The following is a 17323-nucleotide window of genomic DNA, read 5'->3' as shown; positions in this document are numbered from 1 at the left end:
TCCAGATATTCTTAAACCCTCCTATATTACGCAGTTTTCCTAAGGGAGGACTGGAAACCACTTTTTGGCTTCCCTAGCTTTCTGTACTCTGGGACATGATCCTATATTCCCTTGTATTCCTAACGGTTATGTAAGTGCAAACGTGGGTGTCTGACTCAACAAACAATACCAAGAGAGTGTCTAGTGTTATTGGTATGGTGGAATTCAGAATTTCCCTTCTCCCTTCTGAATTGTCTGACAATAGTCCCACATTTCCAGCTTTGTAGGAAAAAGACAAAGTGCTGTTGATGCAGGACCTCTACCAAAAAAACCCCCAAAATAAAGCACTTTCTCCTTTCTAGAAGCCACTGTTTCAAACAATGGGGAAGAAAGGTTAAACATAAGATGTAAAGATCACAGTTATTTTTTCATATCACTGAATTCTTGTCATTCACTGGATAGCTGGCATAACAACATTTAGGACCTCAGAACACTCCTGTGCAAAAAACACCCAGAAGGCTGCATGATGCTCACTATCATCTCAGACCGGCCTTGAAGTCCTCTTGGCTACTTTTCAAATTGCAATTTAGGTGATGGCAAATTAGATCACTCACCTTATTTAACAAGTGAAGAAGTGCTTCTCTCATACAGTCGTGTCTCATGTAAAAGCTTATTATCGCCAGATTAGTGCCATAACTGTGTAAATAGAACAGACACTCTTGATAGTAGCTGTTGTGTTGAATCTTCCCCTCACACATCATCTCCAGAGACAGACTTCTCGTTCTCAGCGTTGCTTCAAGTTCCCTCAGTGTGGCAAAGTAATCATCATCCTGCCATTAAAACAGGGACTCAGTGACAGGTGATGAGTAAGAGGAAAAAGAGGAAAACTTTCATTTCAGTTAAATCCTGTCAGCTCTGAAGCACTTCTGTTATTGTTGGTTTTAAAACAGACATTGCTTTAGAGGGCTGAGAATCCAGCAATGCTTTTTATAAACACTACATTGGAACGACAGCTACTTTAATCACCTGGTTCAAACAGTCTTGTTTTAGTCTCCTAAAATATGTACTACTAAGAGGTCTTTCATTAGTATGATTCTGCAGTGACTTAGTATTAAAAGTCATATTTTGGTACCTAATCAGAACATGTTAACCAGTTATTCCTTCCTTTCCCTCCACTTAGTGTGCCCCCAAATGACTATAAAGTCCTATGATCTTGTTCTCAGGCAGCAATTCATTGTGATGAAACAGCTAACAAATTTTTCAACACTGTTCAATTTACAATAAGCAATCATGACATAATAAGAAAAAAACACCCTAACACCTGATAGTGTGACATGCATTGCTGTAAGATGTGTATTAAAACATCACTCCTTGGCTTTGCTACAGCCCCTCAGAGCAGAGAGAGGACTTACCGCAATGAGTATGGGCTTCACTGTGGACTCCAAGTACTGTATCACATCCCGCAGCAGTCTCGAACCATGGTTCAGCTGGTTTAGATCCATAGGCGGCTTTAAACATCGGTTAAACTTCTCTCTTGCTGAACTTAAATTTCCAGCTTTAAGGCAAGCCATTCCCCAGGCATGCCAGGCTCCACCTGGATCCAACCCAGATTTTGTAGAAACCTAAATTAGAAATCGCGTGTTAATGCTGCAACACAGTCCCAGTACAAAAAAAGAGGAAAACTAGATTACCATCACACAGTCTACGATCGTGCCCTTTCGCTTCCTAAAGCACATTTCCCATCAAAACTAACAAACAAACCAACCCAGCCCAAAAAGACACACTGATTATTTCCGGATTACTGGCACAAAACACCTACTACCAAAACACTCATCATCTCCAAATGTAAATTTTTTTTATTGTACAAGTTTAAGCACCTGTGTATCTGGGTAATTTCAGTTCACCAGTTTTACAATTCAAGACGTTTTCACATCTGCTTTTCTTATAAAAGACACTATTTTTATAGAGGAGAATTCATCAGCTTTGTAGTTAAAGCAATAGAAGATGCTTCATGAACTGCCAGGAGTTTTTTATTTCTCACAACTTTGCTGATCAAATTTATCTCCGATTTTCTTTCGTAGATCAGCTGTCTTTAAACATGAACTGTTTTTATTCAAATAGGTCATCTGTTCCTGCTGTCTATTAACCCTTAAAACTCCTAATTCAGCTTGTTAGCTTTCCTCACAAACTGCAATGCCATAAACGGAGGCTTACAAAATCCTGGGAGCAGAAGGGAGTCCGAAGGTGATAACTACACCAGATGAGCTCTGCTAGACAGATTGGCCACCACTGCTAACTTTCAGGTAAACACTTGGAAAAGGTGCCTTACCAAATTCTGCTGAGGCATTACAGAAATGAAATCAAACATACAAGCTTCAGATAAAGTTCTGCCACAGAAGATGTCTTAGCCCTTCTACTGGATGCAAGATTTCTCCATTTAATGCCTTTCTTGCAATCAGGCCCTTCCAATTTTAATTGTACTGGGGAACAAGGCCCCTACCCTTCCCTTCAGCAGCCTGCTCCACAGCAGGAGGACTTTTCCTTCTCAGAATGTTTTTTCCAGTGTTCAGAAAATAATTTCTTTCTCATTTAAAAACTTAATCCTAGTTTGTAAGTGTTTAAATATTGTCTGTTTCACACATCACATCCATCTGAATTCAGGAAGGAGGAAAACAAAAGCCACTATGGAAGCATTATCATCACTGACATCCCCCCACTGTCATTACCTCTACAGCTAGTTCATAGTACTCTGCTTCCAGAAGCTGATTTCTTAATCTTGTTACTGCTGCAGGGAGAAGAATCTGATCCAAAGATGGTATTGGACGGTAGGCAGCAGCAACCAAAATATTCAACACATCCACTTTGCTGATGTAGCTAGGAGGAAACAAAGAGGTTAAACAAATACATACACTTTCACTATCATCATACACTTGAAGAATTTTAGATCAAAGACAACTCTTAGAACAGTGGTTCCTAATCTCCAGTATATCCAGTTTCTCCACCCGTCATGCTGTCCTCTTCAGGCTATTTTTTACTGAGCTTTTTTGCCACATTCAGTGGAACACTGGCAGACACGGACTGACTAGCTGTGTGTTACCAAATCAAACCAGTATGTGTGCAAAGTGCATGTTACACCTGCCACCTCAAGGTCCGTGGGACAAAACTTGAAGAAAGTTAAAATGCTCATTATTCTCAGGAAGCAGAGGTTTCAAATCCTATACTGAAATATAGATTGAAAGGAGACACACGATACCAGAAACAGAATATTTATCTAATGTTTGTGAATTATTTTTTCCTACTCTGAGAATTTTCTCAGTAATTATTATGTAGTCATATTACTTGAATTTCTACTATTTGAACTCTTACATTATTCTTAAATTATGAGCCTCTCTTCTTTAACATGTCCACAGTACCATCACAAAACAACTATCCTGTCCTCCACTCCCCAGTAAAAAAGGATTATGGTTTCAACAATACCTCAATACATCCTAGTGAACATCTGATAAATCACCTGTCACAGAGCGCTAGATCCTGGCTCCTTCCAGCTTTCACAAACATCATTTTGGCACTGAAGAGCAATTGTTTCATGACGTCCATAAGGAGACCAGCATCCACCTCCGGATTAGTGAGCCCTTGGGACAACTTGCGGCAGTGTTCTATCAATTGGTGGCCACACACTATGCTGTCACTGTGCAGGCTAAGGATGGCAATACACAAGGAGGAGCTGGGAGCCTGGCAATTCCAGGAAAGACAGACAAGCATGGGTATTGAGGTAGTTCTCCAGGGAACTGCTTATACTGGACTCTTGTTCTCCAGACCTCACCTGTTCATAATAAAATTCACTGCGTACAATTTCATTCTCCTCCTCATTCAGGGAAAAAATCCATTCAAGCTCAGTCGTCTTGGGTATGCGCACCATCGTGGAATACTCGTTATTAGAAGTTTCTGCAGTCAAAAAGAAAACACCAAGTAGAATCATTGCACAAGAAGCAACACCCCTGGCTAAGGACACATAATGCAGAGTATTCCTATACCCTTGTAAAAAAGTCATCTGTAATCCTCTCATTGTGCCACTATCACATGTCCAGCACATAGATTACAAACATTTCCATTCTTCAGCAGGCTGGTAAAATGTACCTAAACTTGTTCTCACTGCTACCAACACCCTGTCACCAAAACCTGGCTCCGGGAACACAACTTCAAATGACTATCCAATTTTTACCTTACTGAACATCAAGCACAACAACCTCCCCTCTTTAGCATCCCTCAGGCAAGTTATTTGATATTTCTGAGCAGGCGGGAAGTGGAAATGAGAGCTGTGGGTTACAGCTAAAATGGGAAAATGAAGAACCAGTTGTAAAAGAAAGGGTAAGTTGGCAGTTGCATGTATCTTCTTTTTAGAATTCAGGTTATTTGAACATATAGTCCAGCAGCTTTAAGGCAAAAGACTGTGAGAAGAGATAAGTACTTGCATTAAGTTTTCATATAAAATAGTACTGGAGAAAATTGGAGTTTTGATCAAAGGATTCAAGGAACTTAAATTCTGTGAAAAGTCTTTTTCTTTACTCCAGACCAAGGAAATTTCTGTTTTGAAATTAGTAACCCAGAATAGCTACAAATCAAATACTGTCTGTCATCTGACTGCAGCTGAGAATGCACAAGACCTCTGATGCTCAAGCCTGTGGTTGTGGGTCCTGGCAGGAAAACAGTGGCCAATCTCAATGTAAGAAATGAAGAATGATGCTAATTGTCTACTCTTTTCCTTGATAAAATTCCTCTTCTCTCTAGAAAAACTCAGGAAAAAAGTTTCAAAATTCACTGTTCTAGATTTCACAGAAGGATGGTTGGAATGTTGACTAACTTTAACTACAGGGTGAATTAAAATAAAAAAAAAACCACAAGAAAACTGCTGTTTATATTTTGAGCTAGAAACTGGAATTACAGTAAGCCAGGCTTGAAAACATTTGCTAAGTCTTCTTCACAGTTTCATCAGACAAGTTAGAAAAGCAGAATAAAACACTCTCCCTTCTAAATCTGAGAATTTCCATACTGTTCTTATTCACTTCTACTGAATGGATTGTATGGCCCCAGTGGTGGGTAGCAATGCTGCAGGCAAAGAGAAAGATCTAACAAGAACCAGCAGCTCAGTAACTACATTTCAGCTGTTCCAGTCTTGTACCAAAGATAGCTGTAAAGCAAACTTCTGTCAACAGAAAAAAAATAATAAAAGCTCAAATAGCCCACCATACTTTTAAGGATGAGTAAAGAAAAATACTCTTATTTGTTTTGCAGCAAAAACGCAGATTTTACACCCTGTTTCACATTACTGCTATAAGCACTTCAAAGAACTATGGGTCTGCCAGAATTTCATGTCAGCGCAGGAAAATTTTGCAGAATCATCCCAAACACTGGACTAAACAACAAACAGTAAATACCTCCTGAAGAAAAATGGCATAGAAAAAGTCAACAGAATTTTGTTATTATTCCTGAAGTGTTATGTATGATATTAGATGTAGAATAGAGGCACTGAAGAGAAATCAGTAGTCCATACTCACACAACTGACAAAGGAGATGGAAATCAGGACATAACCAGACCCATGAGAGGTGCCTCATCCTGTGCTACGCCAGCCAGCACATTGTATCACACACCACAGCACACTGAAGAGTTGGCACAGCCAATTACTTCCTACTCATACCACAGCCTCTCACTGACTGTTTCTAGTAAGCAAAGTGCATTCTCCAACTGTTGTTTTCAGTCCTGACCTTTAATCCCCATCCAGCATGTTCAATATCGGCTCAGGCGTCTCTCCTAAATTTTAATTTTCATTCACAGAAGTTTGGAATGCTCAGTTTCAGCCTGCACATGCAAAAACCATCAGTGATACGTTTGCTAACTGAAGTTCTGCTCACCCTTCAGCTGCAACTAGATTTATCAGCTTCCTATGCCTTAACTCTGCTGTTAATCACGCACTTAAAAAAAATGAAGTTTAACATTATTCCATTCCTTACCTTCCACTTGGTCCTCATCTTCTTTTCTGCTGTAATAAAATGACAGAAAGAAACATCATGCCTAGTCCAGCACACTGGGGAAAACACTTACTGATACTAGCAGTATCAGTATGGCTAGCCCTTTCAGAACACTGCCTTGTAAAAATCTATCATCTCTCCCTTCCTGCCCTCTCTGACCTATTGCCCTGCTGCTACTCCCAGATGTCTGGAAATTTAGCATCTTGCCTCTGCATTGTTGTATTCCAACTACACTATGTAATTAGTTCTTATAACCTTGTGTAGGAATAGTACTGTTGCACACATCATAAAAAAGCAGAAACTGAGAACAAGAAGAACTGCCCATTATCAGAATACATCAGAGCTAAAATGCAGTTTTTGGCATCCAGGTTTCTCTGTCCTTTAGATTTAGTTGGTTTTCATAGGGCAAATATAAAAAAACCCAGACACTTAAGCAATTAAAACATGACAGGTGGCATTCAAGTTCACAGCTAGGCTCTGCTGACCTAATCTGGCAGTGTAGGCAACCATTTTGACTCAAACTGCTTTGGCTAGAGGTGACTGCTTGTTTTCTCAGAGGTTCCTTTTCAGATCTGCACAGTATCTCTCTTTTCCCAGCAAGCCTGCTGATACTGCCGTAGCAGATACTGCTATCTGCCAGCACGCTGGGAAAAGAGGAAACGCAGCTGAAAGTGGAGCTGAACAGAGCGAGGTCTACTCTCTGTGACACTGTCAAGCCTGCTGATACAACTACATACACAACTGATATCTGTATCAGCAAGACAGGGTCACAGAGAGTAGACCTCGCTCTGTTCAGCCACGCTTTTCACCAGCTGGCCTAACATACACCCAATGAATTTCCATTCAATTCTCAGCTTAAAGCAACAACATCATGAAAATCTGACATCACAGCTGTCCCTTTCATTGAGGGCAGTTTCAAAGCCTATCTAATCAAGAACTTGCTTTCGAATCCTCAAGGGTTCAAGCAGTGGTAATCAAGGGATTATGGAATAACATTAAAACACTGATCAGCAGAGCTAGCCAACATGTGATGTTAATCCAGGAGTTAAGTAAACTACAAGAAACTTTGTCATATTGTAGCAGTTTGTGCTGAATAAGTTTTGCAAAGCATTCAATCCATAGGTTTAACAATCAACTGATGCTAAAGTATTGAAGTCTTTGTTGCCTGCCTCTCCAATGTTCTTTCTAATACGAAAAGTAAACTGAGGCATAAGGAACAGCCCCATACCTATCAGTTCTGAAAATCCCAACAGCTGGAAGCCTAAAAGCTGATATGATATTATCCAGAATAAACCCAAATGGTTATTTCTCTCTGTCTGTTCACGTACTCTGCTGTGTACATGAAAGTGAGGAGAACCAGAATGTAAGGACTTACGTGCTTGTGTCATGTACCAAGCCAAGCAGCTGTTCTCTGTTGTAGTAGCTATAGCACTGATCGCACACACGAGACAGATTTTCTCGGCAAGCCTCTAATGCCATTTTCTTGGTGGAGCAAGAGCTGCACACCAGCCTGCCACAGCGCCTGCAGTGATGGCGCCTGTTGAACTAAGCAAAAGAGGTCACGGGTGAGCAACAGAGGGAATTTACCAAAATCCCGTCCTGTATCTGCCTCCACTCACGTGTAAACTTACTCCATTTGAAGAGAGGAAACATCACATATGGTAAGCCTTTTCAGAACTATACAATGATTGATTTTCACTGTTACAATTCCTGTCTGGAGAGGGCATGGAAAAAACCAAAAAAAAAACCCAACCGAAAACCAGAACCACCAAAACCCAGAGGCAGGTACTTAAAACATGTTTGCTGCAGACTTGGGTTTTCCACTATTTAAACTGTCCTAATTATGATCACATTACTAATTAGATCATCTCTTGGAAGAGTTAGAAGCTGTTGACTGTCTTTCTGATGCCATCTTCATAATTTCCAAATTCAGAAGCAACAGAGACTTTGAGAAAACACAACTGTTTCTAAGCAATAGAAGATAACAGACTGCCAGCACACCTGCAAAACTCAAAATTAATCTTCCCCCTTCGAGCACCAATACTGTTGCTCAAGTATTCTTTGAAACAACATGTTTCATAGAGCAGCATAACCAACAGCCAAGGCTACATTTTCTATACTGATAATCTGAACTATATGATTCTCATGCTATTTCTTGCTAGCGCAGTCAACTAGACAGCCTTTTGAAATATTAATACTGCTATTATTACACACCTTTGAGATCTCCTAGTTGTCTCTTCTCTGATGACCAGACTTGCTCTTTAGGCTCTATCACTTCACAGGACTCTGAAGAAGCTAATTGTTGCCAGTCTTCTCAACTACACTACATAGAAACTATCAGTTAAATATCAAAGGACTGGCAGTCTTGCCAGGCCTACACTGATGCAGGCAAACTTGCTAAAGCAGCTAGTGTGTCTTAGGTAAAAGACTATGAGCAAGTGTTCATATTAAGGTCACAGTTCTAGGAATGTCCGTATTTCATTTTTGCTCCTTACCATAGTAAAGCGTTCAGTTCTGCAAACCATACATATTGTCTCGGTGTCATCAGGTATCCATTTCTGCTTTGGTGGTGGCTTCTCAGGAGGCACAAATTCTTGAGGAAACAAATTCTGCTGCAGACTTCTGTCTCTCGGACTTGCAGATATGGTGACACCTTAAAAAGAATCAGAACAAGAAAAACATGGAACAGTATTTAAGCTGTTTAATGGAGTCTTGAATACCAGAAAGCACTACTGACTTACTGAGGTTATTAGATCTTTCTGGCTCCCAAGATGACTAGCATTATCTTTCAACCAGGCATGGCAGAATGACATTGTGTAAGGAATACGTATGATTTAAGCTAGAATTGTAAGACTTTAAACTTACAGCACTTCAGTACGGATAAGCAAGAGTACATATTAATAGACTTTTACCATAACAATCATAGAAGTAGAAGACAACTTATCAACATCTGTTCTTGTATCACAAGCAGAGACTTAGAGGAGGAAGAAAAAAAAATACCCCTATATATGGGTACTAAGAAGCAATATAGCATTAAATAATAAACCTAAGGAAATGCAGTGTTGACATTCCTGAAGACTGGGACTTTTCTTTCTTATCTCAGGAGAGGTGTGGTGTGGCTAGCAACAGCATATCCCTCCCTGTTCTGGTTCCCTTTACAGTCTACTGAGGGGAAATCAGTTCAAGAGGCAAGAGTTTAAATCTTTGTCTTTGCCAAAGAAATATTCACTGAACCAATCTGGCAGCATTAAATAGGCTTTTAGTTTATATGATATGAGGCAGTTACACTACAGGCTAATTTAAAAGTTCAAGATGTCACTGCAGCCCTGCAAGCCACCTTCTGTGTACATGAATACTAAACTAAAAAAGGAAAAAAGTCTCCATTCCAATAAAGCTAACTCACACTCATCCAAGTAGACACTGTTTTGCAAAGGAACGTCAGATGACAAAGCATTCAAATTTTATAACAACATACAGATATTAAGCTGACCATTATGAGAAAAAACAAAAGAGTTACGCAGCCCAATCCTGCTGTCACTTCATGCAGGCAGAGCAAGAAGAGTCTTCAGTTCAGGATACAGAACCAGAGGACAGTTCAGACACCCCGAACTGTAGATCAGGATATCACTGTACAGCTCTGCTTTAGGGCTATCACTTGCTGAGAATCACCAGCCTTGGAGGTGTGAGGACATCCTTTGCTAGTCCTTCCCTGACAGCACTGACTGTGCATCTCTCACAATAGATATCCTCCAAAGAATGCATCTCTTGCATTGGATGCTGAATGGAATGTGGAGAAGGATTTGTGGTTGCGTTTAAGCCACAAATATTCTTCAGTTATTTGTGTTTAAATTGTTTTGTTTCTATTTATTTGTGTTGGAGGATTGTGAGTGGAGCCTCTTAGACAGTACAATGTGTTCTATTTCCCTCAGGTCACAAGAGGGATCCTAGGGAAAAAAAAATAAAATATTCAAGGACCAAAAGAATGACCAAAAAAACCCCCAAACAAACAAACTCCCAAACCAACATGAATGAGATTTCTATTGCAATACATAAGTTAAGATCCAGAAATAAAAAATTACTGAGCAAAGAATAGGAAGACAGGGAGAAGTACCACAGTGATGGGCTTCCCAGGCAGGCTCTGCCTATACACCCAGACAGAGTGTCCAGAAGTCAAGACACAGAACTATTGCCCTGCAGCACCATTAATCCACTAGCAACCTAGCTGTGGCAAAGAGGAAGTCCTGTTTCCTATCATCTGTTCAGGCTTATTCTTTTCTGTAGGGTCTGGAATAGGAAGGTTTTGTGCTGATTTTTCAGATATTTTTTAGATCCCTACCAAAAATCAAAACAAAGCCATGTAATTCTTGTTCCCCTTTAAGTTCTTTTAATTGGGCCCAAGGCATCCAACTGTTAAGACTTACTTACCTCTGTTAAATGTGACCCAAGTTACTATTAAGCGGTGGGACACACATGAAATAAGCAAGAACAACTTCAAATAAAATGGCACTGAGGTATTAACCTTACCAGTAAAGCTGACAGGAGATAGTTCCGATGATCCTGATTTAGACAGTGCTTCACTCTCTAATACCTGACTGAGACTTTCTTGGATACGTATCAGAGAATCTAGGACAAAGGGGAAAAAAAAGAATCAGAGACCAATACTGCCCATGTATCTACCTGTTTTTACAAAGATTAGAGGAATCCATTCATAGGAGTATGTGAGAATGTCAGCACAAAATGGGACTAGCTGTGTAATTACAAATTACTGTGTTTTCATGAAAATTAGCTCACAATTCATGCAAAACTATACACAATTCAGTGACCTAAAACACAGAGAAAGGGATCCTTATCAAAGCAATGGACTACTGATAGGCACAGGAATAAGACAGCAAAGACTAAGTATCAGATATGAAACAATTAGTTGACACAAGACGCTCACAGCAAATATTAAATGCTTCACATCGCACTGGAAGGAACATACTTGCAAAGTTATCGGTCATTTGGCAGGAAAAGATAGATAAGTGATGCTTTTATGTTAGCAAGAGCTGCATCTTTAAATCACGAAATGAAGTCAACATTGGGAAACCAGCATACAGCAAGTTAGCACCATATATGCAGGTATACAGGTAGGTACACAGCCACGCACTTTGAATACAGTGAAACAGAAGCACTGGACTTGATCTGCAGCACCCTCTGCTGTTCCGGTTCTAAAACCCTGAAAGGAGAGCGCTAAATGCGGGAGAACAGAAATAGAACTGCAAGTTTAAAAGTCTTTTGTATGAAAAAAGGAACAGGACTCCAGTAGAAGGAAAGACTATGGAAGATTAAATTCCCATTCTATGTGACGGAAGATGTAGTGGCTGCAGGTTTTAGAGCTGCTTAAGTCATTAATAACTCTGCATTAAACAGGAATTAAATAAATTTGAACAATATCACATAAGAAAAGAGACACCAAAAAGGAGCAACGGAGGAAAGTCTGAGAAACTTTTGAAGCTGTTTGTCCTTGAGAACATCTATGTACAAGAAAGGCAAAGACTTCAAGAACATGTTCTGGGCTAGAGGGAGACTGGAGGCACACATCTAAACACGTTGTGGCACAACTGGTGAAATGATTCTGGGGGGAAATTGGCCCTTCTTTCCTAAGTGAAAAACAGCACTCTCGTGGACAGTCACCTGATCTCTTTTCTTTTAACGCGAAAGGGAAGTTGAGAGCTTTTTCTGCATACTTGGAGAGCAAATGGTCAATGTCTTCTACAGCAAAACCGATTTCCTGACCAGCTAAGAGCTGGTGCAGTGTGTGCACAGCGACAGCTACCCAGTCCACCTTCATGTTCATGAGGAGCTGTTCCAGCATGAGCAGTGGCCTGGAGGAGAGGTGGAAGTAGTTAACCCGGGAGAACTCAGGCAGAGTCAGCAGCACCTGAGACAAATGGGAAAAAGCATATGTTAAAATGATACACATTCAAACCCGTGTTTCTGTGAGACTAAAACCAAGAAACTAGCACAGTAGCTTAAGCAGAAAATGGAATAACACAGAGGCCAAAAAAATGGAGGTGGGATTTCTCAGACCTGGTCCTACTTCTGTTACAGACTTACTGAGTAGATTTGCAGAAATCACTTAGCTGAATCCAGCACAGCTTCCATTTTCCCATTCTGTAAAAGACTGCCTCGTTTCAGAGGCAGCTGAAGAGTGGGAAGCATTATATGACCCTGTGCCAAATACGTTGTAGCAGGGTACAGCACATTCTCTTATTAAAATAAGCTTACAAAAAGATTATTAGCCCAATCCTTATCCTTCCATCATTTCAGGAAATATTGAGAGAAGAGAATAAAGAGCAATTGTCCTAATGATGGACAGTTCCCAAATTAAATCAGGTCTTCAAAATGGACAAGTAAGGAAACAGGAAGCTCAGCAAAACGCTGTTGGGACATACACTGGAGCAAGCTACTATTTCTAGCCCTACGGCAAAACAGACATTACCAAAAGCACTGCCTTTTGTTTACATATAATGCATTCAACTGAGGGAATCTACTGATCAGTGTATGTATCCCCAGGCTGAGCAGAGAACCTGTACCATTTCTGTCAAGGTAATGGCCATCCAAAAAGAGGAGTCATACTGTCTACATTTGGAAGCACTTGGGAGAAACATGCCGTGTAAGTGTCAGAGACCACCATACACGTGTGGTACACCAACCACACGCAGGACATCTGTTGTTACTGACACAGAGAATGCTTTCTTTTCCACTTGGGATAAAGATAGCAACTGTCCTGATAAAAACCACAATTTTATTTTATTCCACTCTCACCCTCTTTTAGCCTGTGCATTCCTCCACTCCCTACAGCAACACAAGTCTGCTCTGCTCCTATTGGGAGCTACAATCACCTCATAATAGAGGAACCGCAGAGATAGAGAAGGGGAAGAGAAGTTTTAAACCATCTCTAACTCTTCTTTGGATCCTGAGACTTGGGCTCTTAGACCTGATATGGCGAGACTGCTCTGGTAAAATCTACAGATTTTATGTATTACGTATATATTATAAATTTACTTATATTATTACATATTGCTGTTAAACCCACAGTGCGAGAGTTTTACTCACTTTGGATCCCATATAGAGAGCCTGGATTTCATTACGGCGTGCTGTTGTCAGATTTGCATAGAAGTGAGCTGTGAGATAATCAGCCAAGAAGTGAGAGGCTGCCAAATTCGGATGCTGGTCAAGGGACTGTTCAGTGATGGCAAGGCAAATACCAGGGTCTTCAACTCTTTGTAAAAGCTACAAAACCACAAAATACAGTGAATGCCTACTACACTCCTGGAAAGTAGCCTTTATAATGGGCAGTCCATGACAGATTATTGCCCTACAATGGTCCAGCAAGCAAATTGACTTCCACAAGTGTCTTACATATATAAGGATGATTTAGATAATCCATTTATAGTCTACTCATTGCCTATTCTCTCCATTTATTAATAAAAATATTTTAAAAATTTAAGTAAGCAAAAAAATAGCAAGGAATGTGACAGAAGCCATAGTGATCAGAATTGCTTCCAGAATATATTCAAAGCTATGTAGTCTGAAAGAGCCTGCAATTTACCTTAGGCTGTTGTTAGCAACAGCTCCGTAATTATTAAAATCAGAAGAATTCATGCTTCACTAATTTGGGCACTGAAGCACAATTGTTCAATTCCTGTTACTAGTTTCACTTCTGTTTCTCCTGTTTAAGCAGCACAGAAATGCCTTGTTATGATTTTTGAAATAAAAGGGACCTTGTATTTCCATGTGAGTGACATTTATGCTATCAGGTCCAACAACTAGCTTGCCAAGCTGGATTTTCACTTAAGCAAACAGGGAGAGCCAGGATCCTGAAAGCATATCTAAGCAAACAGCATCTCTTAAGGGAGGAACCAAAAAGGCCATGAAAATGCACACAAAGGCAGCAAAGAAAACAGTTCTCAACCTACTTGACCTACAGATGTAAGGCTGAAAGAGTCCTGCTATTACCTGCAATGCTTTTTCCATGTCTCCCATCTCCAGTAAGTGGAGAAGGTGCCCACGGTGAAGGTTGATCAAGTCTTCTCTTGGGACTGGATACAAGTGCCCCCATTCCTCACACAATTCATAATGCTAAAGAATTTTAAAAGAAAACAAAAAAAAAGCTAAAAATAAAAAATAAAAGAAGGACAAACTCTATCCTGTCTGGTACAGCTGTTTCTGCCAAAGCTCTGATCCACTTCACGAAATTCTGTAGCTTAGACTCGTCTCCCATGTGCAAGAAGTAGATAATTACATTGATAAGGGGAAGAAGATTATAGTCAGTTTTGTCAGTCACAACCTGCTTCGAGAATGCCTTCTTATCTCACAGTAAGCAAGTTGGCTTTTTAGGGAGACGCTTTTAAAGCCAGCCAGATCTACAGTATTAGAACTTATATAATAATCAAGCCTGTATTATGCCAAAAGCTACACTATTAAAATCTTCAAAATTCAAAGAGAAAAGAACAGGTTGTATCTCAGGGTAAGAGTTATAACTTAAGGATGATTAACTACATGTAAATCTTGACATTAAACAGATCTGTATTTGTTTCTGTAGCACAGAACTGAGTAAAGGAATTCTTCCTCCCACAGTAATCTCCACTGACTGGTGTTTGCAGATGCCATTTCAACAAATTCATCTATTCAAAGTTTAATGCATTCTAATTCAACAAAATTGACGTGATGATGCCTAACCTTTGCTTTCAGAATGATGTGCATGACAGTCTGGGGGTCATCAGTGCAGGCTTTTTTCAGATCCTGCCAGTCATTCCACAACGGTTCATTTTGCATATTCAAAATCTGAAAAAGTTGATAATAGGGTAGCGCAAATTTTAAAAGCTTTAGCTGCAACAATCATTAAGTCTAAGAAAACAGCTGAGCTGATCACATCAAGACCTGCTTCATACAATGAAAAAAGTCAAAAAGGAGGCCCACATTTATCTCTAGCCCTTTTCTGGGATGATGTAATGTACTTGCACTCCAAAAAAAGACTATGCAATTTTCTCAGAGGTTTGTCTACAAGACACATTTGTAAGGGAAGGTCTGTAAAAGACTAGATGGTAATAGTTATAGATTAAGAAGTACATGTATACTCCAGACACTGCTGGCACTAACAGAGAGACAACTGAGCTGTCAGCAGAGCCACCACCAGACAGAGCTCAGCAGGGATTTTAGGACTCCTTTTTTTCACTCTGTTTGGCTTTTCAGTCTGTGCTGAACTCCAGGCCAGCTAGTCTGACTTAACTTGGGTACCTGCACTACCCTGCAGTTAGAAGAACTGACTGCAATACAAACACACTTATTGTACACCATGCCTAGGTACATCCACACCTCTGGAGCTTATAAAAGGATAAATTGCCATGGAAAGTTTCCAGAGGGTCTGGCATTTGTACAGAATGGAAAAACAAATACTTAGCAAAACTAGGGGCCTCACACAAATGTTTGCAGACCTGAATGCTAATAGGAGAGTGGGAAAGTTATGAAGGATGGAAGTAGAGTGTTAATTGAATACTACAGCACTGAAAACACACAAACTGTTTTGGATGAAAGACTTTAAAAGCCATTATGACCAAAAAAGAGCCAAGGACTAAAACTTCTTTTGAAAGGCAAACATATTTGCTCCCTGCTGCCTGTATCACCTCATTAGTTATTTGAAGAATGATTTTGTACCTTCTGATAAACCTGAAGTTCTTTCTTCCTGCTCTGCAGACTGGCTTTTAGTTCGTCAGTTACGCCCAAATCAGAAATGCAATAAGCTAGGATTTCCAAACATGCATCAAGGGGCCATTTGTCCAGATAGCGCAGGGCCAGCCTACTTCTCAGCGTTGCATTTTTCACTTGGAACAAGTATTGCCAACCATCCTTATCTGTGCAGGAAACAAACCACTAGTCTGAAACTCAATTTCTATAATTTGGAAAACAGAAACACCTTCATCCTCACTGGATCACATCACCAAAAGAAACAGTACAGTGCTGAAAAATCCATACAAGACTCATCCCAAGCACCAGATTCTCTGGAAGTAACCAAAGTTAGCATGAGATACTTACTATCTATAGACTCCAAAAGGTACCTCCTTTCACAGTATGTATCATTCATATATGGCAATGACACTGCTATAGTAGATGTTGTATCAACAGCACTACGAAGTGTCTCCTGATGTATCCTGCTCTTTACATAAAAATAACACCATAGACGCATTCCAGTTCTTTTGTACTAATTTAGTCAGGATTTGCACATTTGCAAAACAAACTACACCATCAGAGAAACCAAACTGAAGATGAAGGAAAGGAAGGGATATGTTTGTCTTCAGATTTGCCCAAGGACCACCACTTCAGCTTCCACTTCCTGATCTAGGCTGTATTCTTCAATTTAAAAAGAGAAAGGAGAAAAAAAGACGAAGGGAAAAAAGCCTGACTTAATCCTTCTTACCTTCAGCAGTTGCACAGCTCAGCACAGAATCCTTCACGCTGATCAGTTCCTCCACATCCTGACTGTACAGATCCAAGACCTTCAGAGCTCTGTCCCACTCCTTGGCAGCAAGAGCTTGTTCAAAGACTCCCATTAATACCTTAACAGCTGTGGTGGAATGCAGTCCTAGGAGAACTAGAGATATGTATGCCTTGCCAGAGAGGACAGTAGACAAACTGCTACCCTCCTCTTGCTGATTCTGAAGTGGCTCAAACATAGCAAGAAGAAATCGTTCCAATATTGGGAACTCCTTTAACAATGCCTCACACTCCCTGGAAATCTGATCCAAGCTTAAGGGCACTTCCCGTTTGCCTCGAAATTCCATCCAAGATAAACTCGATTTGGCAATTTTCTGTATATTAGATGCAGTCAGACATGCCACTGTGGCCATTAGCTTCGACTGAGACTTCAGGAAATCCAGGGAGGAGGCAGTGAGTGTGTGCTGGCTCAAGTCATTCCCAGAGGATGGGGGCTGAGTGGAGATATCCTCAGAGGTCAGTGCAGAACTGTGAGTAGGTATGTCAACATCTGGCAGGCAGTGGTAGGCACACTGGTGTGCTAAGTTGCTGATGATTGTCAGAAAAGACTTTGCCTGGCTGTTTTGCCTTGCACTGCACAAGAGCAATGGTTCACAGCAACTGTTAACGATAACTTGCTGCACATTCAAGTTCAATTCTTCTTTAGCCAAGAGAGAAGAAAGCCTGCAGGATTGAAAACAGAACCAGCTTACCCAATACATGTCAAAGTACCTTACAATTACATATTTTCATAAATCTTCCAAGTGTTTTGTGAACACAAGTGTCATGGTTTAACTCTGGC

At 40.3% G+C, this 17323-nt stretch overlaps 1 protein-coding gene across 1 annotated transcript; it reads right to left on the bottom strand.

Annotated features, from left to right (window-relative positions):
- Positions 1-593: 593 nt before the first annotated feature.
- On the bottom strand, positions 594-17205 carry ZFYVE26 (zinc finger, FYVE domain containing 26; the record flags this gene model as incomplete). The annotated part of the gene is made up of 15 exons (XM_010152738.1): positions 594-809; positions 1392-1601; positions 2706-2853; positions 3491-3711; positions 3803-3924; positions 5989-6017; positions 7382-7551; positions 8502-8659; positions 10531-10629; positions 11680-11926; positions 13105-13281; positions 14008-14130; positions 14731-14835; positions 15706-15902; positions 16466-17205. Coding segments are annotated over 15 exons (2962 nt in total), but the record flags the coding sequence as incomplete, so codon positions are not given.
- Between the last annotated feature and the right edge of the window lie 118 nt (positions 17206-17323).

This window comes from Eurypyga helias, unplaced genomic scaffold (genome assembly GCF_000690775.1).
Source record: "Eurypyga helias isolate BGI_N326 unplaced genomic scaffold, ASM69077v1 scaffold20125, whole genome shotgun sequence".
Taxonomy (NCBI): domain Eukaryota; kingdom Metazoa; phylum Chordata; class Aves; order Eurypygiformes; family Eurypygidae; genus Eurypyga; species Eurypyga helias.
The sequence above is the reverse complement of the archived record's forward strand: the minus strand, read 5'-3'. Positions and strand labels throughout refer to the sequence as shown.